This window comes from Dendrobates tinctorius, unplaced genomic scaffold (assembly GCF_039654945.1).
Source record: "Dendrobates tinctorius isolate UK_male_01 unplaced genomic scaffold, ASM3965494v1 ptg000028l, whole genome shotgun sequence".
NCBI lineage: Eukaryota > Metazoa > Chordata > Amphibia > Anura > Dendrobatidae > Dendrobates > Dendrobates tinctorius.
This window is the reverse complement of record NW_027361696.1, coordinates 63,810,264-63,836,004: the sequence shown is the minus strand read 5'-3', so window position 1 is coordinate 63,836,004 and position 25,741 is coordinate 63,810,264. Positions and strand designations below refer to the sequence as shown.

Below are 25,741 nucleotides of genomic sequence, written 5' to 3'. Positions count from 1 at the left end.
TTATCCCCCAAAACACATTTCAACATCATTGCAGCCCTGCCTTAAAAGGACCAGCTAACATCGTTTCAGTGATTGCTCCATTAACACAGGTGTGGGTGTTGATGAGGACGGGGCTGGAGATCAATCTGTCATGATTAAGTAAGAATGACACCACTGGACACTTTAAAAGGAGGCTGGTGCTTGGCATCATTGTTTCTCTTCTGTTAACCATGGTTATCTCTAAAGAAACACGTGCAGTCATCATTGCACTGCACAAAAATGGCCTAACAGGGAAGAGTATCGCATCATCAAGAACTTCAAGGAGAGAGGTTCCCTTGTTGCCAAAAAGGCTCCAGGGTGCCCAAGAAAGACCAGCAAGCGCCAGGACTGTCTCTTAAGTGTTTCAGCTGCGGGATCGGGCTACCAGCAGTGCAGAGCTTGCTCAGGAATGGCAGCAGGCAGGTGTGAGTGCATCTGCACGCACTGTGAGGCGGAGACTCTTGGCGCAAGGCCTGGTCTCGAGGGCAGCAAAGAAGCCACTTCTCTCCAGAAAAAACATCATGGACAGACTGATATTCTGCAAGAGGTACAGGGAGTGGACTGCTGAGGACTGGGGTAAAGTCATTTTCTCTGGTGAATCCCCTTTTCGATTGTTTGTGACATCTGGAAAATGGCTTATTCGGAGAAGACCAGGTGAGCGCTACCACCAGTCTTGTCTCATGCCAACTGTCAAGCATCCTGAAACCATTCATGTGTGGGGTGGCTTCTCAGCCAAGGGAATGGGCTCTCTCTCAGTCTTGCCTAAAAACACAGCCATGAATAAAGAATGGTACCAGAATGTCCTCCAAGAGCAACTTCTCCCAACCGTCCAAGAGCAGTTTGGCGATCAACAATGCCTTTTTCAACATGATGGAGCACCTTGCCATAAAGCAAAGGTGATAACGAAATGGCTCAGGGAACAAAACATAGAGATTTTGGGACCATGGCCTGGAAACTCCCCAGATCTTAATCCCATTGAGAACTTGTGGTCAATCATCAAGAGAGGGGTTGGCAAACAAAAACCTTCAAATTCAGACAAAATAAAAGCATTGATTTTGCAAGAATCGACTGCTAACAGTCATGATTTGATCCAGAAGTTTGAGAGCATGCCAGGGAGAATTGCTGAGGTCCTGAAGAAGAAGGGTCAACACTGCAAATATTGACTTGCTGCATTAACTCATTCTAACTGTCAATATAACCTTTTTGTTACTCATAATATGATTGCAATTATATTTCTGTATGTGATAAATACATCTGACAAACACACATAAAAACCAGAGGGCAGCAGATCATGTGAAAATATAATATTTGTGTCATTCTCTAAACTTTTGGCCATGACCGTGTGTATGTATATGTGTGTGTATATACAGTGGGGCAAAAAAGTATTTAGTCAGTCAGCAATAGTGCAAGTTCCACCACTTAAAATGATGAGAGGCATCTGTAATTTACATCATAGGTAGACCTCAACTATGGGAGACAAACTGAGAAAAAAAAATCCAGAAAATCACATTGTCTGTTTTTTTTAATTTTATTTGCATATTATGGTGGAAAATAAGTATTTGGTCAGAAACAAAATTTCATCTCAATACTTTGTGATATATCCTTTGTTGGCAATGACAGAGGTCAAATGTTTTCTGTAAGTCTTCACAAGGTTGCCACACACTGTTGTTGGTATGTTGGCCCATTCCTCCATGCAGATCTCCTCTAGAGCAGTGATGTTTTTGGCTTTTCGCTTGGCAACACGGACTTTCAACTCCCTCCAAAGGTTTTCTATAGGGTTGAGATCTGGAGACTGGCTAGGCCACTCCAGGACCTTGAAATGCTTCTTACGAAGCCACTCCTTCGTTGCCCTGGCGGTGTGCTTTGGATCATTGTCATGTTGAAAGACCCAGCCACGTTTCATCTTCAATGCCCTTGCTGATGGAAGGAGGTTTGCACTCAAAATCTCACGATACATGGCCCCATTCATTCTTTCATGTACCCGGATCAGTCGTCCTGGCCCCTTTGCAGAGAAACAGCCCCAAAGCATGATGTTTCCACCACCATGCTTTACAGTAGGTATGGTGTTTGATGGATGCAACTCAGTATTCTTTTTCCTCCAAACACGACAAGTTGTGTTTCTACCAAACAGTTCCAGTTTGGTTTCATCAGACCATAGGACATTCTCCCAAAACTCCTCTGGATCATCCAAATGCTCTCTACCAAACTTCAGACGGGCCCGGACATGTACAGGCTTAAGCAGTGGGACACGTCTGGCACTGCAGGATCTGAGTCCATGGTGGCGTAGTGTGTTACTTATGGTAGGCCTTGTTACATTGGTCCCAGCTCTCTGCAGTTCATTCACTAGGTCCCCCCGCATGGTTCTGGGATTTTTGCTCACCGTTCTTGTGATCATTCTGACCCCACGGGGTGGGATTTTGCGTGGAGCACCAGATCGAGGGAGATTATCAGTGGTCTTGTATGTCTTCCATTTTCTAATTATTGCTCCCACAGTTGATTTCTTCACTCCAAGCTGGTTGGCTATTGCAGATTCAGTCTTCCCAGCCTGGTGCAGGGCTACAATTTTGTTTCTGGTGTCCTTGGACAGCTCTTTGGTCTTCACCATAGTGGAGTTTGGAGTCAGACTGTTTGAGGGTGTGCACAGGTGTCTTTTTATACTGATAACAAGTTTAAACAGGTGCCATTACTACAGGTAATGAGTGGAGGAAAGAGGAGACTCTTAACCCCTTACCTACAATTGACGTAATATTCCGTCCATGTGACCATGGACCTAATTACCATGGACGGAATATTACGTCATCGCGATCAGCGGCGCCCACGTGGTGAGCGCCGCTGATCGCGGCCGAGTGTCAGCTAATTATCATAGCTGACACCCGGCACAATGTGTCAGGGGCGGTCACGGACCGCCCCCGACACGTTAACCCCTTGCACACCGCGATCAAACGCGATCGCGGTGTACCGGGGGTTAAAGGGAAGCATCGGCAGGGAGGGGGCTCCCTCCGTGCTTCCCTGAGCCCCCCACGGCAGCGCAATGTGCAGCGCTGCTGCGGGGGGCTCCCTTCCTCCAGGCCCCCGAATCCAAGATGGCGACGGGGGCCTTCGGGGGCCTGAGGAAGCTGGCTTCCTCAGTGCCTGCAAAGCGCAGGCATGAGGAAGTCTGCAGCAGTGCCTGTGACAGATCGCTGATCTGTCACAGTGATCTGTGATGTGACAGATCAGCGATCTGTCACAGGACAGTGATGTCCCACCTGGGACAAGGTAATAAAGTAAAAAAAAAAAAAAAAAAAGTGTTAAAAATAATTTAAAAAAAATCGCTAAATAAATTAGTTAAAAAAAAAAAAATATTCCCCAATAAATCCATTTTTTGAAAATAAAAAAAAAACAAAACAATAAAAGTACACATATTTGGTATCGCCGCGTCCGTAATGACCTGCCCTATAAAACTGTCCCATTAGTTAACCCCTTTAGCGAACCCCTTAAAAAATAAAAAACGAAGCAAAAAATAATGATTTATTATCATACCACCGAACAAAAAGTGCAATAACGCGCGATCAAAAAGACGCATATAAATATCCATGGTACCGCTGAAAACGTCATCTTGTCCCGCAAAAAACGAGCCACCACACAGCATCATCCGCAAAAAAATAAAAAAGTTATAGCTCGCAGAATAAAGCGATACAAAAATAATTATTTTTTATATAAAATTGTTTTCATTGCAAAAAACCGACAAAACATAAAAAAACGACCTAAATGAGGTATCGCTGTAACCGTACTGACCCGAAGAATAAAACCGCTTTATCAATTTTACCGCACGCGGAACGGTGTAAACGCACCCCCCAAAAGAAATTCATGAAAAGCTGGTTTTTGTTCATTCTGCATCCCAAAAATCGGAATAAAAAGCGATCAAAAAATGTCACGTGCCCGAAAATGGTACCAATAAAAACGTCAACTCGTCCCGCAAAAAATAAGACCTCACATGACTCGGTGGGTCAAAATATGGAAAAATTATAGCTCACAATATGTGGTGATGCAAAAACTATTTTTACAATAAAAAGCGTCTTTTAGCGTGCGACAGCCGCCAAACATAAAAACCACCATAAATCGTAAATCAAACCCCCGTTATCACCCCCTTAGTTAGGGAAAAATAATAAAACTAAAAGAAAATGTATTTATTTCCATTTTCCCGCTAGGGTTAGGGTTAGGGCTAGGGTTAGGGCTAGGGTTAGGGTTAGGGTTAGGGTTAGGGTTAGGGCTAGGGTTAGGGCTAGGGTTAGGGTTAGGGATAGGGTTAGGGCTAGGGCTCAGATTAGGGTTAGGGGTGTGTTGAGGTTAGGGTTGGAGTTATAATTGGGGGTTTCCACTGTTTGGGCACATCAGGTGCTCTCCAAAGGCAACATGGCGTCTGATCTCAATTCCAGCCAATTCTGCGTTGAAAAAGTCAAATGGTGCTCCTTCCCTTCCAAGCTCTGCCATGTGCCCAAACAGTGTTTTACCCCCACATGTAGGGTATCAGCCTACTCAGGACAAATTACAAAACAACTTTTGGGGTCCAATTTCTCCTGTTACCCTTAGGAAAATAAAAAACTGGGGGCAAAAATATAATTTTGCGGAAAAAAATGTTTTTTTTATTTTCACGCCCAGGCGTTATAAACTTCTGTGAAGCACTTGGGGGTTCAAAGTGCTCTCCACACATCTAGATAAGCTCCGTGGGGGGTCTAGTTTCCAAAATGGGGTCACTTGTGGGGAGTTTCAATAGTTTAGGTACATCAGGGGCTCTCCAAACGCACATGACACCCGCATACCAATCCATCAAAGTCTGCATTCCAAAACGTCACTACTTCCCTTCCGAGCCCCGACGTGTGCCCATACAGTAGTTTTCTCCCACATATGAGATATCAGCGTACTCAGGACAAATTGGACAACAACTTTTGGGGTCCAATTTCTCCTGTTACCCTTGGGAAAATAAAAAAAATGGGGACTAAAAGATGATGTTTGTTGAAAAAATACGATATTTTTATTTTCACGCCCGGTCGTTATAAACTTCTGTGAAGCACTGGGGGGTTCAAAGTGCTCACCACACATCTAGATAAGTTCATTAGGGGGTCTAGTTTCCAAAATGGGGTCACTTGTGGGGGGTTTCCACTGTTTAGGTACATCAGGGGCTCTCCAAACGCACATGACACCCGCAGACCATTCCATCAAAGTCTGCATTCCAAAACGTCACTACTTCCCTTCCGAGCCCCGACGTGTGCCCATACAGTAGTTTTCTCCCACATATGAGGTATCAGCGTACTCAGGACAAATTGGACAACAACTTTTGGGGTCCAATTTCTCCTGTTACCCTTGGGAAAATAAAAAAATGGGGACTAAAAGATCATGTTTGTGGAAAAAATACGATTTTTTTATTTTCACGCCCGGTCGTTATAAACTTCTGTGAAGCACTGGGGGGGTTCAAAGTGCTCACCACACATCTAGATAAGTTCATTAGGGGGTCTAGTTTCCAAAATGGGGTCACTTGTGGGGGGTTTCCACTGTTTAGGTACATCAGGGGCTCTCCAAACGCAACATGACACCCGCAGACCATTCCATCAAAGTCTGCATTCCAAAACGTCACTACTTCCCTTCCGAGCCCCGACGTGTGCCCATACAGTAGTTTTCTCCCACATATGAGGTATCAGCGTACTCAGGACAAATTGGACAACAACTTTTGGGGTCCAATTTCTCCTGTTACCCTTGGGAAAATAAAAAAATGGGGACTAAAAGATCATGTTTGTGGAAAAAATACGATTTTTTTATTTTCACGCCCGGACGTTATAAACTTCAGTGAAGCACTGGGGGGTTCAAAGTGCTCACCACACATCTAGATAAGTTCCTTGGGGGGTCTAGTTTCCAAAATGGTGTCATTTGTGGGGGGTTTCTACTGTTTTGGTACATCAGGGGCTTTCCTAATGCGACATGGTGTCCGATCTCAATTCCAGCCAAAAACGTCAAATGGCGCTGCTTCCCTTCCGAGCTCTGCCATACGCCCAAATAGTGGTTTACACCCACATGTGGGGTATCAGCGTACTCAGGATAAATTGCACAATATCTTTTAGGGTCCTGTTACTTTTGGAAAAATAAGAATTGAGGGTGAAAAGATCATTTTTGTGGAAAAAATATGATTTTTTAATTGTACTGCTGTACGTTATAAACTTCTGTGAAGCCCTTGGGGGTTCAAAGTTCTCACCACACATCTAGATAAGTTCCTTGGGGGGTCTAGATTCCAAAATGGTGTCATTTGTGGGGGGTTTCCACTGTTTTGGTACATCAGGGGTTTTCCAATCGCGACATGGTGTCCGATCTCAATTCTAGCCAAAAACGTCAAATGGCGCTGCTTCCCTTCCGAGCTCTGCTATGCGCCCAAATAGTCATTTACACCCACATATGGGGTATCAGCGTACTCAGGACAAATTGCACAAAAACTTTTAGGGTCCTGTTACCCTTGGGAAAATAAAAATTGGGGGTGAAAAGATCATTTTTGTGGAAAAAATATGATTTTTTAATTGTACCGCTGTACGTTATAAACTTCTGTGAAGCCCTTGTGGGTTCAAAGTTCTCACCACATATCTAGATAAGTTCCTTGGGGGGTCTAGTTTCCAAAATGGGGTCACTTGGGGGGGTTTCCACTGTTTAGGTACATCAGGGGCTCGCCAAACGTGACATGGCGTCCGATCTGAATTCCAGCCAATTTTGCATTGAAAAAGTCAAACGGCGCTCCTTCCATTCTGAGCTCTGCCATGCGCCGAAACAGTGGTTCCCCCCCACATATCAGGTATCAGCGTAGTCAGGACAAATTGCACAATAACTTTTGCAGTCCAATTTCTCCTGTTACCCTTGGTAAAATAAAGAAAATTGAACCTGAAGTATTTTTTTTGTGAAAAAAAGTTAAATGTTCATTTTTTTTTAATATTCAAAAAATTCCTGTGACGCACCTAAAGGGTTAATAAACTTCTTGAATGTGGTTTTAAGCACCTTGAGGGGTGCAGTTTTTAGAATGGTGTCACTTTTGGGTATTTTCTATCATATAGACCCCTCAAAGTGGCTTCAAATGTGAAGTGGTCCCTAAAAATAAAATGGTGTTGCAAAAATGAGAAATCGCTGGTCAAATTTTAACCCTTATAACTTCCTAGCAAAAAAAAATTTTGGTTGCAAAATTGTGCTGATGTAAAGTAAACATGTGGGAAATGTTATGTATTAAGTTTTTTGTGTGCCGTATCGCTGTGATTTAAGGGCATAAAAATTCAAAGTTGGAAAATTGCGAAATTTTCAAAATTTTCGCCAAATTTCCGTTTTTTTCACAAATAAACGCAAGTTATTTGAATGCAATTTTACCACGAACATGAAGTACAATATGTCACGAGAAAACAATGTCAGAATCACCAGGATCCATGAAAGCGTTCCAGAGTTATGACCTCATAAAGGTACAGTGGTCAGAATTGTAAAAATTGGCCCGGTAGTTAACGTGCAAACCACCCTTGGTAGTGAAGGGGTTAAAGAAGAAGTTACAGGTCTGTGAGAGCCAGAAATCTTGATTGCTTGTTTCTGACCAAATACTTATTTTCCACCATAATATGCAAATAAAATGAAAAAAAACAGACAATGTGATTTTCTGGATTTTTTTTTCTCAGTTTGTCTCCCATAGTTGAGGTCTACCTATGATGTAAATTACAGACGCCTCTCATCTTTTTAAGTGGTGGAACTTGCACTATTGCTGACTGACTAAATACTTTTTTTCCCCACTGTGTGTGTGTGTATGTATATATATATATATATATATATATTAGCGCTTTTATTCAAGTAGGGGATACTCGCTTAGCCGCCACAACACCAGATCCGGCACGGATTTTTCATAAAACAATTATAGTCCATGCGGTTTATTCAGCATCATAAACCCACAGCAGTAACATACAGTTCATAGAATCAGCATAGCGTCCATGACAGAGTTCAGCTCTGTAATCCCTGTGGTCACACAGGTTATGCATACGTAGGCTCTTCAGCCTCAGATATCTCACCCACGTCAGGGTTTCCTCATAGTTCCTTCATCATGCTGCAGACATCCATTCCCTCCAGGGAATCATCAGGCACGTGCAGCCATTCAACCCAGCATTCACATGCTGTCAGGAAAGGAGACACATCTCCCAGGGGTACTTTCCACAACGGACCAACCGGGTCCCAGCATTCACCTCATGTGACCTACCCTGGCCACCTTATGTGGTCAGTAGCCACGCCCACCGGGTCACATGGCTATGACCTCATCACAGGTCCTTGAACCATTCTCACACACTTAACAATATCTTTCTTAACCACACCCCTGGGTGGATTTGTAGGTAACTAGTTCCGCACGACTCACCAGCTACCTGGAGACTTGTCCCGGACATGTTGAAGCAGCACCTCAGCATTATCACTGCTGATCAACACACATAGGTCTCCATCTCAAGGCCACCCTCCTTGAGATACACAACGGTCATTCAGTATTCTGCCATTCATCCTCTCTCCTAGGACATTCACACAGCGCCCTCTAGCAGATACAGATACACCACATACCTCCCCCCCTCTTTTCAAACTTGTGGGGTTGAACACACAACTTTACACCAGGATCTCGAGACCGGGCACTCATTACACCTTGCCCCCCAGGTCGAGAGAACCGTCTCCATCTGTCATACGGCCTCTTTGCTACTTTAGGCCTCTCCCGCCCCCAGCGGTCAGAATATCGGCCCTGGTCTATATTCGAGTCCTTAAATCTTGGGTTGAGGGCGGCTGCCACCTGGTGTTTCGTACCTCTTTATTGATCCGTCGATGGTCCAGCCTTAACTGCTCAATCTCTTGCAGGTACCCCACTCGATACTCCAATAGCATCCAAAAGTTTCTCAGGCTTACCACGGAGCCAACCACCATGATGGGAATCCTACCCTCTTCACTGGATATCTGGTCTTCATCATCAGGAGGGATCCTCACCTTCACCACTCTGGAGATATTCACAGGGTCTTGCATTACCTTCCCGAATCTTCCAATGATTCTCCTAATTAGACCCTTGGGTACCAGAATCACATCTTTACGCAAACCCAGCCAATCCATAGCTTCTCTTGCTAACTCTAGGCGTCGAGCAGCTTTCATATTACTCCGCCTAATCAGCTGTTTGGCGTGAAGACATTGCAGATGCATTTCTTTCAGGACAGCTACTCGGTTTGATGTATCTTCTCTGGCTGATATCACCAACTGCCGAGTCTCAGGGGCCCAGTGGACCTTACACGCCTTGACCGCCTCTTTGAAAACCTCATGAACACCTTCCTCAGCACAGGCTTCTTGCATGTCTTTGGGTAAATCGACTACAGATTTCAAGGTCGTGGTCTTTCTCTCTTCCTGGACAGAAGACTCTGGCTTTACCAAGGACACTTCCCTCACTACCGTTGAGCCGACCGGGTGACTGTCTTCTTCAGTTCGTTGCTCACCAACATCACAAGATTTTATCTCCTCATGACCCTTTGCCACGATTGGTACTGGCAGTTCCGTCTTGTTGTCATTCGGGCCCGGCTGCTGTACATCTTCGCCCAAGCTCTTCTCCCGCAGAAGACCTCTTACAGTTTCTCTGAGCTCCACGACTTCTTTCTCGAGCTCCTCGACCCTGTGCTCAGTCATTTGTCTCAGGCCTCTTTCCCGTTTCATATGTTCTTCCATCTCTTCCCTAAGGGTCTTGTTCACGTCTTGCCACTTTGACAGGTGACCTCTGTGCTCAGAGACTTCCTTCTCTAGCCCTTCTATTCTGTGCTCCCTTTCTCTCTCAGAGCCACAGTCACCCCCAGAGTCTGCGTCACCCCGACCTGCCGAGCAATACCTCCAGTTACCCATTAACCGTGCCAATACTCCAGCCGTCTTATCAACCAGGTTAACGTCAGTCCGGTCACGAGATGTCAGGTCCGTCCATTGGGCAGACGTACCCCTTTTCCTGGTCACTTCTACCTCTGACCTCCTCCACGTCAGGAGCCGTCACCGTCTTAATATCGGTTAGCCCAACAGTAGGACTGTCTCCAACCTCCTGGCATATGTCATCAAACCTGACAAAGCCCCGGCCCCACTCCAAGGCATACACTAAGTCTGGTGGTTTACTGCCACCTTGGCACTCACTGCCTCCGAACCCCTCAAACATTACTCTGTCTACCGCATAGTTCACCGTAACCCCATGTTTACAGCGAACCTGGACCATTTTCTCGGTCAGACAGAAAGTGAGAGGAGTTCCTGTCAGTCACCTGACTCTTTGAGTCCAACCGTCCCAAGATTCCTTCCCTGTGCAGCATCACGGTACATACTTGCGGCCAGTCATCATCCGGAAAGAATATCCCACATTCTGGAAACATACACGAACGCTGCGGTTCCTCTTTTGCCAGCCACACTGGCCCCTTTCTTGACCACCACCCCAATTTGGGTCACCGCCCCTCTCTGGGACTCCACCTCTTTTTGGGTTACCACCCCAATTTGGGACTCCACCCCCTTTTCGACGCCCACCCCGATTTGGGCCACCGCCCTCTTTCGGGATTTCCCCATGTCCGTTATACAGGTCTTCTCAGACCACAGTTCACACCACACAGTTTGTCTCTTACAATACCACACAAATCCTTGTTGGCACCACCACAGCTCCTGCTGTCACCGATCTTCGACACCACCGGCTGCCGTTCACACACAGCTGCTGGTGTCCCCTTCGTAATCCCGCCGAGTTACCGGAAGCCGCTTGTCCCCTTCGTAACCCCTCCGAGTTACTGGAAGCCGCTTGTCCCCTTCGTAACCCCTCCGAGTTACTGGAAGCCGCTTGTCCCCTTCGTAACCCCGCTGAGTTACTGGAAGCCGCTTGTCTCCTTCGTAACCCCGCCGAGTTACAGCAAGCCGCTTGTCGCCTTCTTGACTCCCACTGAGCCACCGCAAGCTGAGTTGAGACAAGAGAAAAAAACACACCACACAAAATTCACGTGTCCTGTCTGTGTTCTATTCAGGACGTTCCGTCTCCGCCTTAGACCGTCCAACACACAGGGCGCACTGTGTGCGATTCAGGGAGCGACCTTGATGTCGCGGGTGACTGGATACTCCGCCTCCAGCAGGGCGAATTTCTATGACACCCGTGACCCTGGATACACCGCCTCCAGCAGGGCGAATTTAAACAATGAAACGTGCAGCCGGATACACCGCCTCCAGCAGGGCGCATTTAAACAATGAAACGTGCAGCCGGATACACCGCCTCCAGCAGGGCGAATTTACAGAGATATGGGAAAAACGATACAATGGAGTGCCCTGCAATAGGGAACGGGGACGTGGAGACCTCCTGCACTCCCCTGAGTCAGTGTCTCTACACTCCTGACGGTCCCTAGGCAGGTTCCTCACCTGGCGACGAGCAGGATACCTAAAAACCCTAGCTCGCCCTGCACCTATCCCTTTCTAATGAATTGGACGGTGCAGAAACTAATCCCACCACTGCAATAAAACACACATAAGGAAAGTTACAAACAGGGAAAAACCACTTAGCTTTGCTCTGTTGCTATTGCTCCCAGCAACAGAGTCCAGCACCTGAGTGCCGCTTTCCTCATGAATAGCTGCTACTTCACCTAAACTTTGTCAGAGCTGCAAGGAACTCCTCACTGTTGCTCCTTCCACACCAGGACTCTGACTGAGCTGCAAGGAACTCTTCTCCAGCTCCTTCATCCACCAAGGATGGTTGGAAATGACCAATATCACCAACAGTGAGTGAGACCACCTGACTCTCCTTTATAGGCAAGAGCCAGAGCAATCACACCTGCTAGTGATTCCCGTGTAATAATACTAGCCACCACTGGGGGAAAAACTAGAACTAAAGACACCACTGTGTGATGACCCTAATGGCCACCGGGGGCAAAAACTAACTTTAAGCAACCAGCTTAAAGGAAAAAAAAAGGTTACATGTGCTTTTATCTGTCACAATCCAGCATGGATCGTGACAGCGACCCTCCTCCCAGGGTCTCCCCACACACCGGCCTCACCAGGTCTAGGGGCTCGGCGGGTTTTCTTCAGGACATCCGTCTCCGCCTGAGACTGCACAACACTCGTGCCTCACCAGGTCCAAGGTCATACCACGTGCTCCCGGGATCTGATTCTTTCTCCTAGAATCTCCCAACACTGACCCTCCAGGTACACAGTCTTACTCACTGACCCAGGTCAGTACCCCACGAACACCTGTCCGTTACCTGTGTCGGCCACACAGGTCCTCGGGTACCTCTTCTCCGCAGAGGCACCCTAGCAATCACCAGTCTTTCTCCTGGGGAAGCGGCCGCACTGGGATCACCGATCCGGACAGTGCCTTACTCACCAGGCCGCCCCACGGTTCCTGAACCACAGCCGGGCAGTGGCTTCCCCAAATGCAGGCAGTCACAGGCTCTGCTCACTAGGGTGACCGCAAAAAATCGATGTCGGAAGTTTGTCCGTCTGGACCCCACAAAACGATTCCCCTTTCCAGATATTGAGATAGCCAAAATTTGAGCTCGATCAAACGATGTTAACCCGTGCCGCTCGTCGCTCAAAGTTTGAAAAAAATCCAAATTGAGGTATTTTAAGATTTAGGTATTTTGCATAGTCTGTTAGACTATAAAGAATGTGACAACAACATTGCAGAAATAGCCCTGACCAAATTTTCGAACCATTTGTGGTATTTGAATGCAGAGTTGGTGGGATTATCGTTTTTTGATCCCACCATTACAGACAATGAAAAGTTGTTAATGGCTAATAAATTGCTCAGTAGCACAGATGAACCATCAGAGCATGCTAGGGTTGTAAAGCCAAAAGTTAGGAAAGAAAAATTAAAAGAGGTAGGAAGTAAACGACTTTAACGACCTTCTGACAAAAGATGAAGAACAAAGCAATATGTCCTGCAAGTTGTAAGCAAATGCCGAGCATTATATTCTGACGTTTCAAAAAGTACTTTAACAAAAGCTCTAGAATAGATTAGATAACTATGTAAAATTATCAACTCATGTAGGTTAGCGTGCTCTGATGGTTCATCTGTGCTACTGAGCAATTTATTAGCCATTAACAACTTTTCATTGTCTGTAATGGTGGGATCAAAAAACGATAATCCCACCAACTCTGCATTCAAATACCACAAATGGTTCGAAAATTTGGTCAGGGCTATTTCTGCAATGTTGTTGTCACATTCTTTATAGTCTAACAGACTATGCAAAATACCTAAATCTTAAAATACCTCAATTTGGATTTTTTCAAACTTTGAGCGACGAGCGGCACGGGTTAACGTCGTTTGATCGAGCTGAAATTTTGGCTATCTCAATATCTGGAAAGGGGAATCGTTTTGTGGGGTCCAGACGAACAAGATTCCGACATTTTTTCCCCCCATATGAGATCCGGTCACCCTACTGCTCACACACGTGGCCGGTCAGCATATTACACGGCTTTCACGATTGTCCGCCCTCCTGGCTCAGCGTTGCCAGCACTGCACCATGTGCTTTGGAACCGTTGCCCTTGGCAACCGAGTTTTGCAGTCCTCTTCCGTTGCCCCTAGCAACAAGGCTACAACATTGTCCTTTGCAATCTCCGCCATTTGTAAGGTAGCGCTGTTATTCAAGTAGGGGATACTCGCTTAGCCGCCACAACACCAGATCCGGCACGGGTTTTTCATAAAACAATAATAGTCCATGCGGTTTATTCAGCGTCCATGACAGAGTTCAGCTCTGTAATCCCTGTGGTCACACATGTTATGCATACGCAGGCTCTTCAGCCTCAGATATCTCACCCACGTCAGGGTTTCCTCATAGTTCCTTCATCATGCTGCAGACATCCATTCCCTCCAGGGAATCATCAGGCACGTGCAGCCATTCAACCCAGCATTCACGTGCTGTCAGGAAAGGAGACACATCTCCCAGCGGGACTTTCCACAACGGACCAACCGGGTCCCAGCATTCACCTCATGTGACCTACCCTGGCCACCTTATGTGGTCCGTAGCCACGCCCACCGGGTCACATGGCTATGACCTCATCACAGGTCCTTGAACCATTCTCACACACTTAACAATATCGTTCTTAACCACACCCCTGGGTGGATCTGTAGGTAACTAGTCCTGCCCGACTCACCAGCTACCTGGAGACTTGTCCCGGACACATTGAAACAGCACCTCAGCATTATCGCTGCTGATCAACACACACATAAGTCTCCATCTCAAGGCCACCCACCTTGAGATACACAACCTCATTCAGTATTCTGCCATTCATCCTCTCTCCTAGGACATCCACACAGCACCCCCTAGCGGACACAGTGGTCACTACACCACAATATATAATATTCATTATGCAAAATATGGGGCAGGTCAGTGAGGGATCATTGACCTGTTAGAAGCCATACAGATGAATACCTAATCAGAGCACCACATGAAGACCCCCCCACAAGCCGCCCCGGATCACGAGCATATAATTAACTCAAAACTGAAAATAAAGATGAAACAACAACCACAAGACGGATTTCATAACCCCAATATCATTTTAATCAGTATAACTGCACTGACCTGACACTGTCTGTAGGTTACTCAGAGCAAGCCTGCTGACAGGTTCCCTTTAGCTGGAGAACAGAACATGAAGTTTTCCTACAGGAAATCCTGTCTGTGTGACCATACTTTTTTTTTTTTTTTTTTAGGCCAGATGGATATATTTTTGAGAAAGAAGCAATTTTGGAGTACATATTACATCAGAAAAGAGAAATTGCTCGACAGATGAAGGTAAAAAATATTCTGATGTGATAGGGGAAGAAAAGTGTGAAAACTGTCATGATTTGTAGCCAATGGAACCCTATGAATTGAGAATCTGTTATAAATTCACAATAATGAACATTCTGCCATATCTGCTGTCACATGTGCAATAAATAAAATCTGGGACGCGTGGAAAGGGGTTGTACTTCCAGTTTCTTTATCGCTTCTCTCATTTTGGCCTTAGATTAACCCCTTCACCCCCAAGGGTGGTTTGCACGTTCATGACCGGGCCAATTTTTACAATTCTGACCACTGTCCCTTTGAGGTCATAACTCTGGAACGCTTCCATGGATCCCGGTGATTCTGACATTGTTTTCTCGTGACATATTGTACTTCATGATAGTGGTAAAATTTCATTCAAATAACTTGAGTTTATTTGTGAAAAAACGGAAATTTGGCGAAAATTAAAATTTTGCAATTTTCCAACTTTGAATTTTTATGCCCTTAAATCACAGAGATACGGCACACAAAAAACTTGATAACTAACATTTCCCACATGTTTACTTTACATCAGCACAATTTTGGAACCAAAATTTTTTTTTTGTTGACCAGCGATTTCTCATTTTTGCAACACCATTTTATTTTTACGGACCACATCACATTTGAAGCCACTTTGAATGGTCTATATGATAGAAAATACCCAAAAGTGACACCATTCTAAAAACTGCACCCCTTAAGGTGTTCAAAACCACATTCAAGAAGTTTATTAACCCTTTAGGTGGGTCACAGGAATTTTTTGGAATATTTAAAAAAAAAAAAAATGAGCATCTAACTTTTTTTCACAAAAAAAATACTTCAGGTTCAATTTTTTTTGTTACCAAGGGTAACAGGAGAAATTGGAATGCAAAAGTTATTGTGCAATTTGTCCTGAGTACGCTGATACCTGATATGTGGGGGGGGGGGAACGACTGTTTCGGCGCATGGCAGAGCTCAGAAGGGAAGGAGCGCCGTTTGACTTTTTCAATGCAAAATTGGCTGGAATTCAGATCGGACGCCATATCACGTTTGGAGAGCCCTTGATGTACCTAAACAGTGGAAACCCCCCACAAGTGACCCCATTTTGGAAACTAGACCCCCCAAGGAACTTATCTAGATGTGTGGTGAGAACTTTGAACCCACAAGGGCTTCACAGAAGTTTATGACGTACAGCCGTACAATTAAAAAATCATATTTTTTCCACAAAAATGATCTTTTCACCCCCAATTTTTATTTTCCCAAGGGTAACAGGACCCTAAAAGTTATTGTGCAATTTGTCCTGAGTACGCTGATACCCCACATGTGGGGGTAAACCACTATTTGGGCGCATGGCAGAGCTCGGAAGGGAAGCAGCGCCATTTGACGTTTTTGGCTGGAATTGAGATCGGACACCATGTCGCGGTTGGAAAACCCCTGATGTACCAAAACAGTGGAAACCCCCCACAAATGACACCATTTTGGAAACTAGACCCCCCAAGGATCTTATCTAGATGTGTGGTGAGAACTTTGAACCCCCCCAGTGCTTCACAGAAGTTTATAACGCCCGGGCGTGAAAATAAAAAAATTGTATTTTTTCCACAAACATGATCTTTCAGTCACCAATTTTTTTTTTTTCCCAAGGATACCAGGAGAAATTGGACCCCAAAAGTTGTTGTCCAATTTGTCCTGAGTACGCTGATACCCCATATGTGGGAGAAAACTACTGTATGGACACATGTCGGGGCTCGGAAGGGAAGTAGTGACGTTTTGGAATGCAGACTTTGATGGATTGGTCTGCGGGTGTCATGTTGCCTTTGGAGAGCCCCTAATGTATCTAAACAGTGTTAATCCCCCACAAATGACCCCATTTTGGAAACTAGACCCCCTAAGGAACTTATCTAGATGTGAGGTGAGCACTTTGAACCCCCAAGGGCTTCACAGAAGTTTATAATGCCCGGGCATGAAAATAAAAAAATCGTATTTTTTTTCACAAACATGATCAATTAGTCCCCAATTTTTTTTATTTTCCCAAGGGTAACAGGAGAAATTGAACCCCAAAAGTTGTTGTCCAATTTGTCCTGAGTACGCTGACACCCCATATGTGGGAGAATACTGTATGGGCACACGTCGGGGCTCGGAAGGGAAGTAGTGACGTTTTGGAATGCAGACTTTGATGGAATGGTCTGCGGGTGTCATGTGCGTTTTGAGAGACCCTGATGTACCTAAACTATTGAAACTCCCCACAAGTGACCCCATTTTGGACACTAGACCACCCCACGGAACTTATCTAGATGTGTGGTGAGCACTTTGAACCCCCAAGTGCTTCACAGAAGTTTATAACGCTCGGGCGTGAAAATAATCATTTTTTTCCACAAAAATTATATTTTTGTCCCCAATTTTTTATTTTCCTAAGGGTAACAGGAGAAATTGGACCCCAAAAGTTGTTTTGCAATTTGTCCTGAGTAGGCTGATACCCTATATTTGGGGGTAAAACACTGTTTGGGCGCATGGCAGAGCTTGGAAGGGAAGGAGCACCATTTGACTTTTTCAACTCAGAATTGGCTGGAATTGAGATCAGACGCCATGTTGCATTTGGAGAGCACCTGATGTGCACAAATAGTGGAAACCCCCAATTCTAACTCCCACCCGAACCCAAACACACCCCTAACCCTAATCTCAGCCCTAACCCTAGCCCTTAACCCTAGCCCTAACCCTGGCCCTAACCCTAATGGGAAAATGGAAATAAATACATTTTCTTTTAATTTTATTATTTTTCCCTAACTAAGGGGGTGATAACGGGGGGATTTGATTTATTATTTATGGCGGTTTTTATTTTTGGGAGCTGTCATACGCTAAAAGACGCTTTTTATTGTAAAAATAGTTTTTGCATCACCACATATTGAGAGCTATAATTTTTCCATATTTTGACCCACCGAGTCATGTCAGGTCTTATTTTTTGCGGGACGAGTTGACGTTTTTATTGGTACTATTTTCGATCATGTGACATTTTTTTTATCGCTTTTTATTCCGATTTTTGGTACGCAGAATTAACAAAAACCAGCGTTTCATGAATTTCTTTTGGGGTGGGGCGTTTACACCGTTCCGCGTGCTGTAAAATTGATAAAGCGGTTTTATTCTTCGGGTCAGTACGGTTACAGCGATACCTCATTTGGGTCATTTTTTTATGTTTTGGCGGTTTTATGCAATGAAAACTATTTTATATAAAAAATAATTATTTTTGCATCGCTTTATTCTACGAGCTATAACTTTTTTATTTTTTCGCTGATGATGCTGTATGGCGTCTCGTTTTTTGCGGGACAAGATGACGTATAAATATCCAGTGGTACCATGGATATTTATATGCATCTTTTTGATCGCGCGGTATGATAATAAATCATTATTTTTTGCTTCGTTTTTTTTCTTTTTATTTTTTAAGGGGTTCGCTAAAGGGGTTAACTAATGGGATAGTTTTATAGGGCGGGTCGTTACGGACGCGACGATACCTAATATATGTACTTTTTTTTTTTTTTTTTAGTTCCAAAAAATGGATTTATTGGGGGAATATTTTTTTTTTTTTCTAATTTATTTGGCAATTTTTTTTTTTTTTTTTTTTTTTTTTTTACTTTATTACATAGTCCCAGGTGGGACATCACTGTCCTGTGACAGATCGCTGATCTGTCACATCACAGATCACTGCAGGCCCCCAAAGGCTCCCGTCGCCATCTTGGATTCGGGGGCCTGCAGGGAAAGAGCCCCCCGCAGCAGCGCTGCACATTGCGTTGCTGTGGGGGGCTCAGGGAAGCACGGAGGGAGCCCCCTCCCTGCCGATACTTCCATTTAACCCCCGGTACACCGTGATCATGTTTGATCGCGGTGTGCAAGGGGTTAACGTGTCGGGGGCGGTCCGTGACCACGTGGGCGCCGCTGATCGCGCTAGACGTACTATCCCGTCCATGGGCATAGGGTCCCGGGTCCCATGGACGGGATAGTATGTCTGATGTCAGAAAGGGGTTAATGGGAAAGATTTTCTCTATGTTTTGTCTTTGCAGCTTATCCCCATAGATACAGTGGGGGAAAAAAAGTATTTAGTCAGCCACCAATTGTGCAAGTTCTCTCGCTTAAAAAGTTGAGAGAGGGCTGTAATTGACATCATAGGTAGACCACAGCTATGCGAGTCAAAATGAGAAAACAAATCCAGAAAATCACCTTGTCTGATTTGGCAAGATTTATTTAACAAATTATGGTGGAAAATAAGTATTTGGTCATTAACAAAGGTTAATATTTTGTTATATATCCTTTGTTTGGCAATGACAGAGGTCAAACATTTTCTGTAAGTCTTCACAAGGTTGGCACACACTGTTGGTTGTATGTTGGCCCTTTCCTCTATGCTGATCTCCTCTAGAGGAATGATGTTTTGGGCCTGTCGCTGGGAAAACACGGACTTTCAACTTTCTCCAAAGGTTTTCTATGCTGTTGAGATCTGGAGACTGGCTAGGCCACTCCAGGACCTTCATATGAGTCTTATGAAGCCACTCCTTTTTTGCCCTGGCAGTGTGCTTGGGATCATTATCATGCTGAAAGACCCATCCACGTTTTATCTTCAATGCCCTTGCTGATGGAAGGAGGTTTGCACTCAAAATCTCACGATACATGGCCCCATTCATTCTTTTATGCACAAGGATCAGTCGTCCTGATCCCTTTGCAGAGAAACAGCCCCAAAGCATGATGTTGCCACCCCCCATGCTTCACAGTAGGTATGGTGTTCTCTGGATTCAACTAGAGCATTCTGTCTCCTGCAAACACAACGAGTTTTGTTTCTACCAAACAGTTCTATTTTGGTTTCATCAGACCATATGACATTCTCCCAAAACTCTTCTGGATAATCCAAATGCACTCTAGCAAACTTCAGATGGGCCCGGACATGTACTGGCTTAAGCAGAGGGACACATCTGACACTGCAGGATGTGAGTCCCTGGCGGCGTAGCGTGTTACTAATGGTAGCCTTTGTTACGGTGGTCCCAGCCCTATGCAGTTCATTTACTAGGTCCCCCCGTGTGATTGTGGGATTTTTGCTCACTGTTCTTGTGATCATTTTGACCTCACTGCATGAGATCTTGCGTGGAGCCCCAGATCGAGGAAGGTTCAGTGGTATTGTATGTCTTCCATTTTGTTATTATTGCTCCCACAGTTGATTTCATCACACCGAGCTGCTTGCCTATTGCAGATTCAGTCTTCCCAGCCTGGTGCAGGGCTACAGTTTTGTTTCTGGTGTCCTTCGACAGCTCTTTGGGCTTCACCATAGTGGATTTTGTAAAATGACTGTTTGAGGTTGTGGACAGGTGTCTTTTACACCGCGTGCAGAATTATTAGGCAAGTTGTACTTGAGAGGATTCTTTTTATTATTGAACAACAATTATGTTCTCAATCAACCCAAAAGACTCATAAATATCAAGGCTAATAGTTTTGGAAGTTGGAGTGTTTTTTTTTTTTTATAGATTTGGCTATCTTAGGAGGATATCTGTTTGTGCAGATTTATTAGGCAACTTAATAAAAAACAAATATATACCCATCTCTCTTGTTTATTTTCACTAGGTAAACCAATATAACAACACAAAATTTAGAAATAAACATTTCTGACATTCAAAAACAAAAAAAAAAAAAATCAATGACCAATATAGCCACCTTTCTTTACAATGAGAACTCAAAAGCCTTCCATCCATTGATTCTGTCAGTTGCTTGATTTGTTTACGATCAAAATTGCATGCCGCAGCCACTACAGCCTCCTTGACACTGTTCCGGGAGGTGTACTGTTTTCCCTCCCTGTAGATCTCACATTTTATGAGGGACTACAGGTTCTCTATGGGGTTCAGATCAGGTGAACAAGGGGGCCATGTCATTATTTTTTCTTCTTTTACCTTTACTGGCCAGGCACTCTGTGGAGTATGTGGATGCATGCGATGGAGCATTGTCCTGCATGAAAATCATGTTTTTCTTGGATACCGACTTCTTCCTGTACCACTGCTTGAAGAAGGTGTCTTCCAGAAACTGGCAGTAGGTCTGGGAGTTGAGCTTCACTCCATCCTCAACCCGAAAAGGTCCCACAAGTTCATCTTTGATGATACCAGCCCAAAGCAGTACCCCACCTCCACCTTGCTGGCGTCTGAGTCGGAGTGGAGCTTTCTGCCCTTTACTGATCCAGCCTCGGGCCCATCCATCTGGCCAATCAAGAGTCACTCTCATTTCATCAGTCCATAAAACCTTACAAAAATCAGTCTTAAGATATTTCTTGGCCCAGTCTTGACGTTTTATCTTATGTTTCTTGTTGAAAGGTGGTCATTTTTCAGCCTTCCTTACCTTGGCCATGTCCCTGAGTGTGGCACACCTTGTGCTTTTTGATACTCCAGTAACAGTGCAGCTCTGAAATATGGCAAAACTGGTGGCAAATGGCATCTTGGCAGCTTGACGCTTGATTTTCCTCAATTCATGGGCAGTTATTTTGCGCCTTTTTTTATCAACACGCTTCTTGCGACCCTGTTGGATATTTGCCATGAAACGCTTGATTGTTCGGTGATCACGCTTCAAAAGTTTGGCAATTTTAAGACTGCTGCGTCCCTCTGCAAGACATCTCACAATTTTTGACTTTTCAGAGTCCGTCAAATCTCTCTTTTGACCCATTTTGCCAAAGGAAAGGAAGTTGCCTAATAATTAAGCACACCTTATGTAGTATGTTGATGTCATTAGACCACACCCCTCCTCATTACAGAGATGCAAATCACCTGATTTACATAATTGGCAGTTGGCTTTCCAGCCTATATAGCTTGGAGTAGGACAACACGTTTAAAAAAGGATGATGTGATCAAAATACTCATTTGCCTAATAATTCTGCACACAGTGTATAATGATAACAAGTTCAAACAGGTGCCATTACTGCAGGTAATGAGTGGAGGACAGAGGAGCCTCTTAAAGAAGAAGTTACAGGTCTGTGAGAGCCAGAAATCTTGCATGTTTTTAGGTGACCAAATTCTTATTTCCCATAATTTGCAAAATAAATCTTGCCAAATCAGACAAGGTGATTTTCCGGATTTGTTTTCTCATTTTGACTCTCATAGTTGTGGTCTACCTATGATGTCAATTACAGGCCTCTCTCATCTTTTTAAGTGGGAGAACTTGCACAATTGGTGGATGACTAAATACTTTTTTCCTCACTGTATTGCATGGCCAATCACTCCTTTTTTTTTTTTTTTTAATTTTTTTTTTTATTAAGGTTTTCATTTATTTTTCTCCGTTCTCCAAGAGTCATAACTTTTGTTTATTCTTATATAGACGCAGCTGTATGATGGATTTTTTTTTTTTTTTTTTATGGGATGAGCTGTAGTCTTGAATGACCCCATTCTTTTTTTTTTTTTTTTTTGTGGGTGTAAACAAATTACACCTGGGATGAAAAGGTGAAGAAATTCAATTCTCCATTGTTTTTTTTCTTTGCTGCATTCGTTGCATGGTAACAATGATCTGCTTATGTTATTCTCCATGTCAGCGATACTACAGCAATGCAAAACTTACATTGATTTCTTTCTTTTTTTTTTTTTTTTTCATTTAACTGGTAAAAAAAAAAATAAAATAAAATTTTTGGGTTGTGTCACTATTCTCCGAGTCCCGTAGCGTTATTATTTTACCATTTTCCAAGGCCAGTAATATTATATTTCTGTCAATGAATCTGTGATTACGGTAATTACTTTTTTTTTTTTTTTTTTCTATCACACAGGCCTACGAAAAACAGAAGAACGAGAAAAAAACAGAAATGGAGGAATTAAGCAAAGCTGCCAAAGAATCCAAGATGAAAGTATTCCTCGATAAAGAAATGTCAATCATCAGTAAACCACTTAATCCTTTTACAAGGAAAGCAGGTAACTTCCAGACCTCGCTTCAGTCGTGTGACGCGTCCCTCACAGTAACGTCAGGCTTCTGGTTACATTAATAGTGTAAAATTAGAATATTTTCCACGTCTAATTTGTGATATGAGATTCTGGTTTTATTTCTGTATGAGCAGAGAGTAGCGGGGCGGCGGGGGTGGCAGAGGCAGGGAGCAGCAGTCAGCAGAGCGGCGAGGAGAAAAATAAGCAACTTCCCAGCTTTTGGATCCCATCGCTGACACCAGAAGCAAAATCAACGCAGGTGAAGAAGCCGGTGAGTCTCACTTTCCATCAGTGTACATTTCCGTGGCACATTCTCTGAGAAAATGCAAATGAGAGGATTTCGATGCACCCTTAGTGTGACCAAAGGCTTAGTGCATTATTACGCCTTTTCATTTTGCATGTTGGCGGCCCTAACTTTAGGTAACTCTTGCTCATGGGAAGCAAGCACTGTTAAAAAGAAGCAGTAGAAGTCCTCAAAATGGAAATGGAGAGGGCACAGAGCTCTTGTCCATGCTGAGGGTGCGCAGAAGCTCCCCCTCATTTGCATGACATAATTTTCTCAGGCACCAATAAAATGTACAGTGCTGGTATGATTAAAGGGCTAAGTCCTCTATAGCACTGTACAGCTGGTTTAATATGCATTTTGGGGGTGATAGACTGTTTGTTGCAAGGGGCGTCTGTGCAGTCTTGAAATGTGTCCGGTTTCAGTCGTTCCTGCTCTTCTCTCTTTCATAAAGGATAAGATGGTGTACTGCCCCATGAGCAGGAGACCCCTGAAGATGAAAGACTTAATCTCGGTGAAGTTCACAGCGGTGGATGACAAAGTGGATCGCGTGGGTCTCATAAACCGCCAGGACAGATACGTGTGCGCTGTGACTCGGGACATGCTGGGCAACTCCGTTCCTTGCGCCGTGCTGCGGCCCTCGTAAGTTAGAGCTCCTCTTGTATCACGGTGGTATAATGAGGCCATGGGCACGTCTGACCCCATTACTCTACAGCACAGGGGGAGTTCTTCCCATCACTAATAACCATTTTATTATTTAATGATGCCAGTGTGACCTAACATTGCCTTGTTGAACAGACAGATTTAGGCCATGATCAGCATGCGTGCGTCGTTCTCTGCCTCCATCAGGGCTGCGGACGCCCTTTCTCGTCTGCAGTCTAGACAGCAGTTATTTCTGTATTGCAGAACGTGCCGCATCCATCTGTGCTCTGCATGGGGTACTGCTGCCACCTGGTGGGTGAAAGCAGTAGTGACTAGTGATTGTTCTTGGCTAAGGTGTTATCACAGCATGCTTGTGTGCTAATAGAGCATCTTCGGTATGCTCGAATACTATGTTTGATTCGCTGTGGCTGCATGTCTCCTGGCTGTTTAACAGCCGAAACACGTGGAGGGATTGCCTGTGTCGTAGGCAGTCCCTGCTTGTGACAGCCGCAGGGACTGGAACATATTTGAGCATGTCAAAGATGCTCTATAAGCACTCGAGCACGCTTGCTGATCACTATTGGTGATCCATGAGGTGTCTTGTAAGTATGTATACTCTGCATGGGGAGACCTGCGAGCTTGTTGGTAAGGCCTGTTTCACACATCCGTTTGTGTCCATCAGTCAAAATCCGCCGTTTTGCAAAAAAAAAACCAGATCCGCCATTTTTCTTGGCGGATCCGTTTTTTCCCCATTGAGTTGCATTACCGGCGGATGTTGACGGATGGCCATCCGTTGGATCTGTTTTTTTGCGCATCCGCCAAAATTTTGGCGTCCGCCGACATGCCCGAACGGGCCATGCAATGTTTTTTCGGCCGGCAGGATCCGCACTTCACTGCGCATGCCCGAAAGACTTCACTCAGCCGGAAATGTGTTCTGGTGGCTGAAAAATCTCTCTCTCTCCCCTCAGGCAGCGGTTCCTTTAAAATTCTTCCTTTGACGGATCCGTTAAAATAACGGTCCGGTGACAAACGTTGTGGTCAGTACAGGAACGGATCCGCTATCCGCCATTTTAGCGGATTTTGACTGACAAAAAAAAACTGATGTGTGAAACAGGCCTAAACGGGACCATTCACTTAACCATATGATATACTGAAAAGAGGGGAAGAAATTACAAGTGAGGCAACATGGTGGAAACACTCCCTCTCCCCTCACACGCCCCCCCCCCCCAAAAAAAAAAGAAAAAACGCAGTTCTGCCAGTGTTTTTAAGTAGTAGGAAAAATTAATTGGCAATATGATTTTTCCATAACCCATGACGGCACCTCGAGAGAGGGGATCTGCAATTCCAGGACAGGAAAACTTCAAGATAAAGAGGATGGCTCCTCTCTCCGCATCAGTTAGTTTCCTGTCCTTGACTGGGAACCCTCAAGATGAAAATCCTTAGAAGAAAGAAGAGGATCCCCGTGCCTGCATTGGATGGTTTTTGGCAGCCATGCTGCTGCATCCTTCACCAGATATCGGTAGTCGCCTCGGAGGCCACTTTTTGCCGTGCCCTTCCTGAGCGTAACATGGCCACAGCCCGTGAGGCAAATGCCCAGGTGAAGATAGGAGCCTCGGAGGCCACGGTTGGTGTACCCTCACTGATGCATGCAGCCCACGAGGCCCATTGGTGCCCGGCTAGGAAAGAAGCCTTGAGGCCACATTTACTGTGCCCTCCCTGTTGCACATGGTGGCTATGCGGCCCGCGAGGGACATTGGTGTCCGGGTGATATAGCATGCCTCGGAGGCCACATTTACTGGGTCCTTCCTGAAGCAGGCAGCCCATGAGGCGATGCCCGGGTGGAAAAAAAAAAAAGCTCCCTGATGTAATGGCCTGCAGCCCATTTGGTAACAGGTGGAGGCAGGATCACATTCTGCTGTGCCCTGATGTACCTGAGAAGTGCTGAGTAAGGTCTGCTCCCTCCTGCAGCGCTTCGGTCCTGGGTCCGAGTAGGACGACGGCTGTGGGGTGTCATGGTGGCAGCACGTGGGCGGCAAGGGACGCCAGCACTATCCCCAGCATATGCAGGAAATGAAGCGCGGCCGCAGCAGCCAGGATGGGCCAGGATCGTATACCGGAAGTTACCC

At 44.9% G+C, this 25,741-nt stretch overlaps 1 protein-coding gene across 4 annotated transcripts in view; it reads left to right on the top strand.

Annotated features, from left to right (window-relative positions):
- Positions 1 to 25,741, top strand: part of NOSIP (nitric oxide synthase interacting protein) — a 111,864-nt gene that overhangs the window by 9,978 nt on the left and 76,145 nt on the right. For all 4 annotated transcript variants that reach the window (XM_073570836.1, XM_073570833.1, XM_073570835.1 and 1 more), the window contains exons 4-7: positions 14,711 to 14,792; positions 22,540 to 22,681; positions 22,825 to 22,961; positions 23,428 to 23,615. In XM_073570836.1, the coding sequence (XP_073426937.1) occupies positions 14,711 to 14,792; positions 22,540 to 22,681; positions 22,825 to 22,961; positions 23,428 to 23,615 (549 nt within the window). The remainder of the gene's footprint in view (positions 1 to 14,710; positions 14,793 to 22,539; positions 22,682 to 22,824; positions 22,962 to 23,427; positions 23,616 to 25,741) is intronic.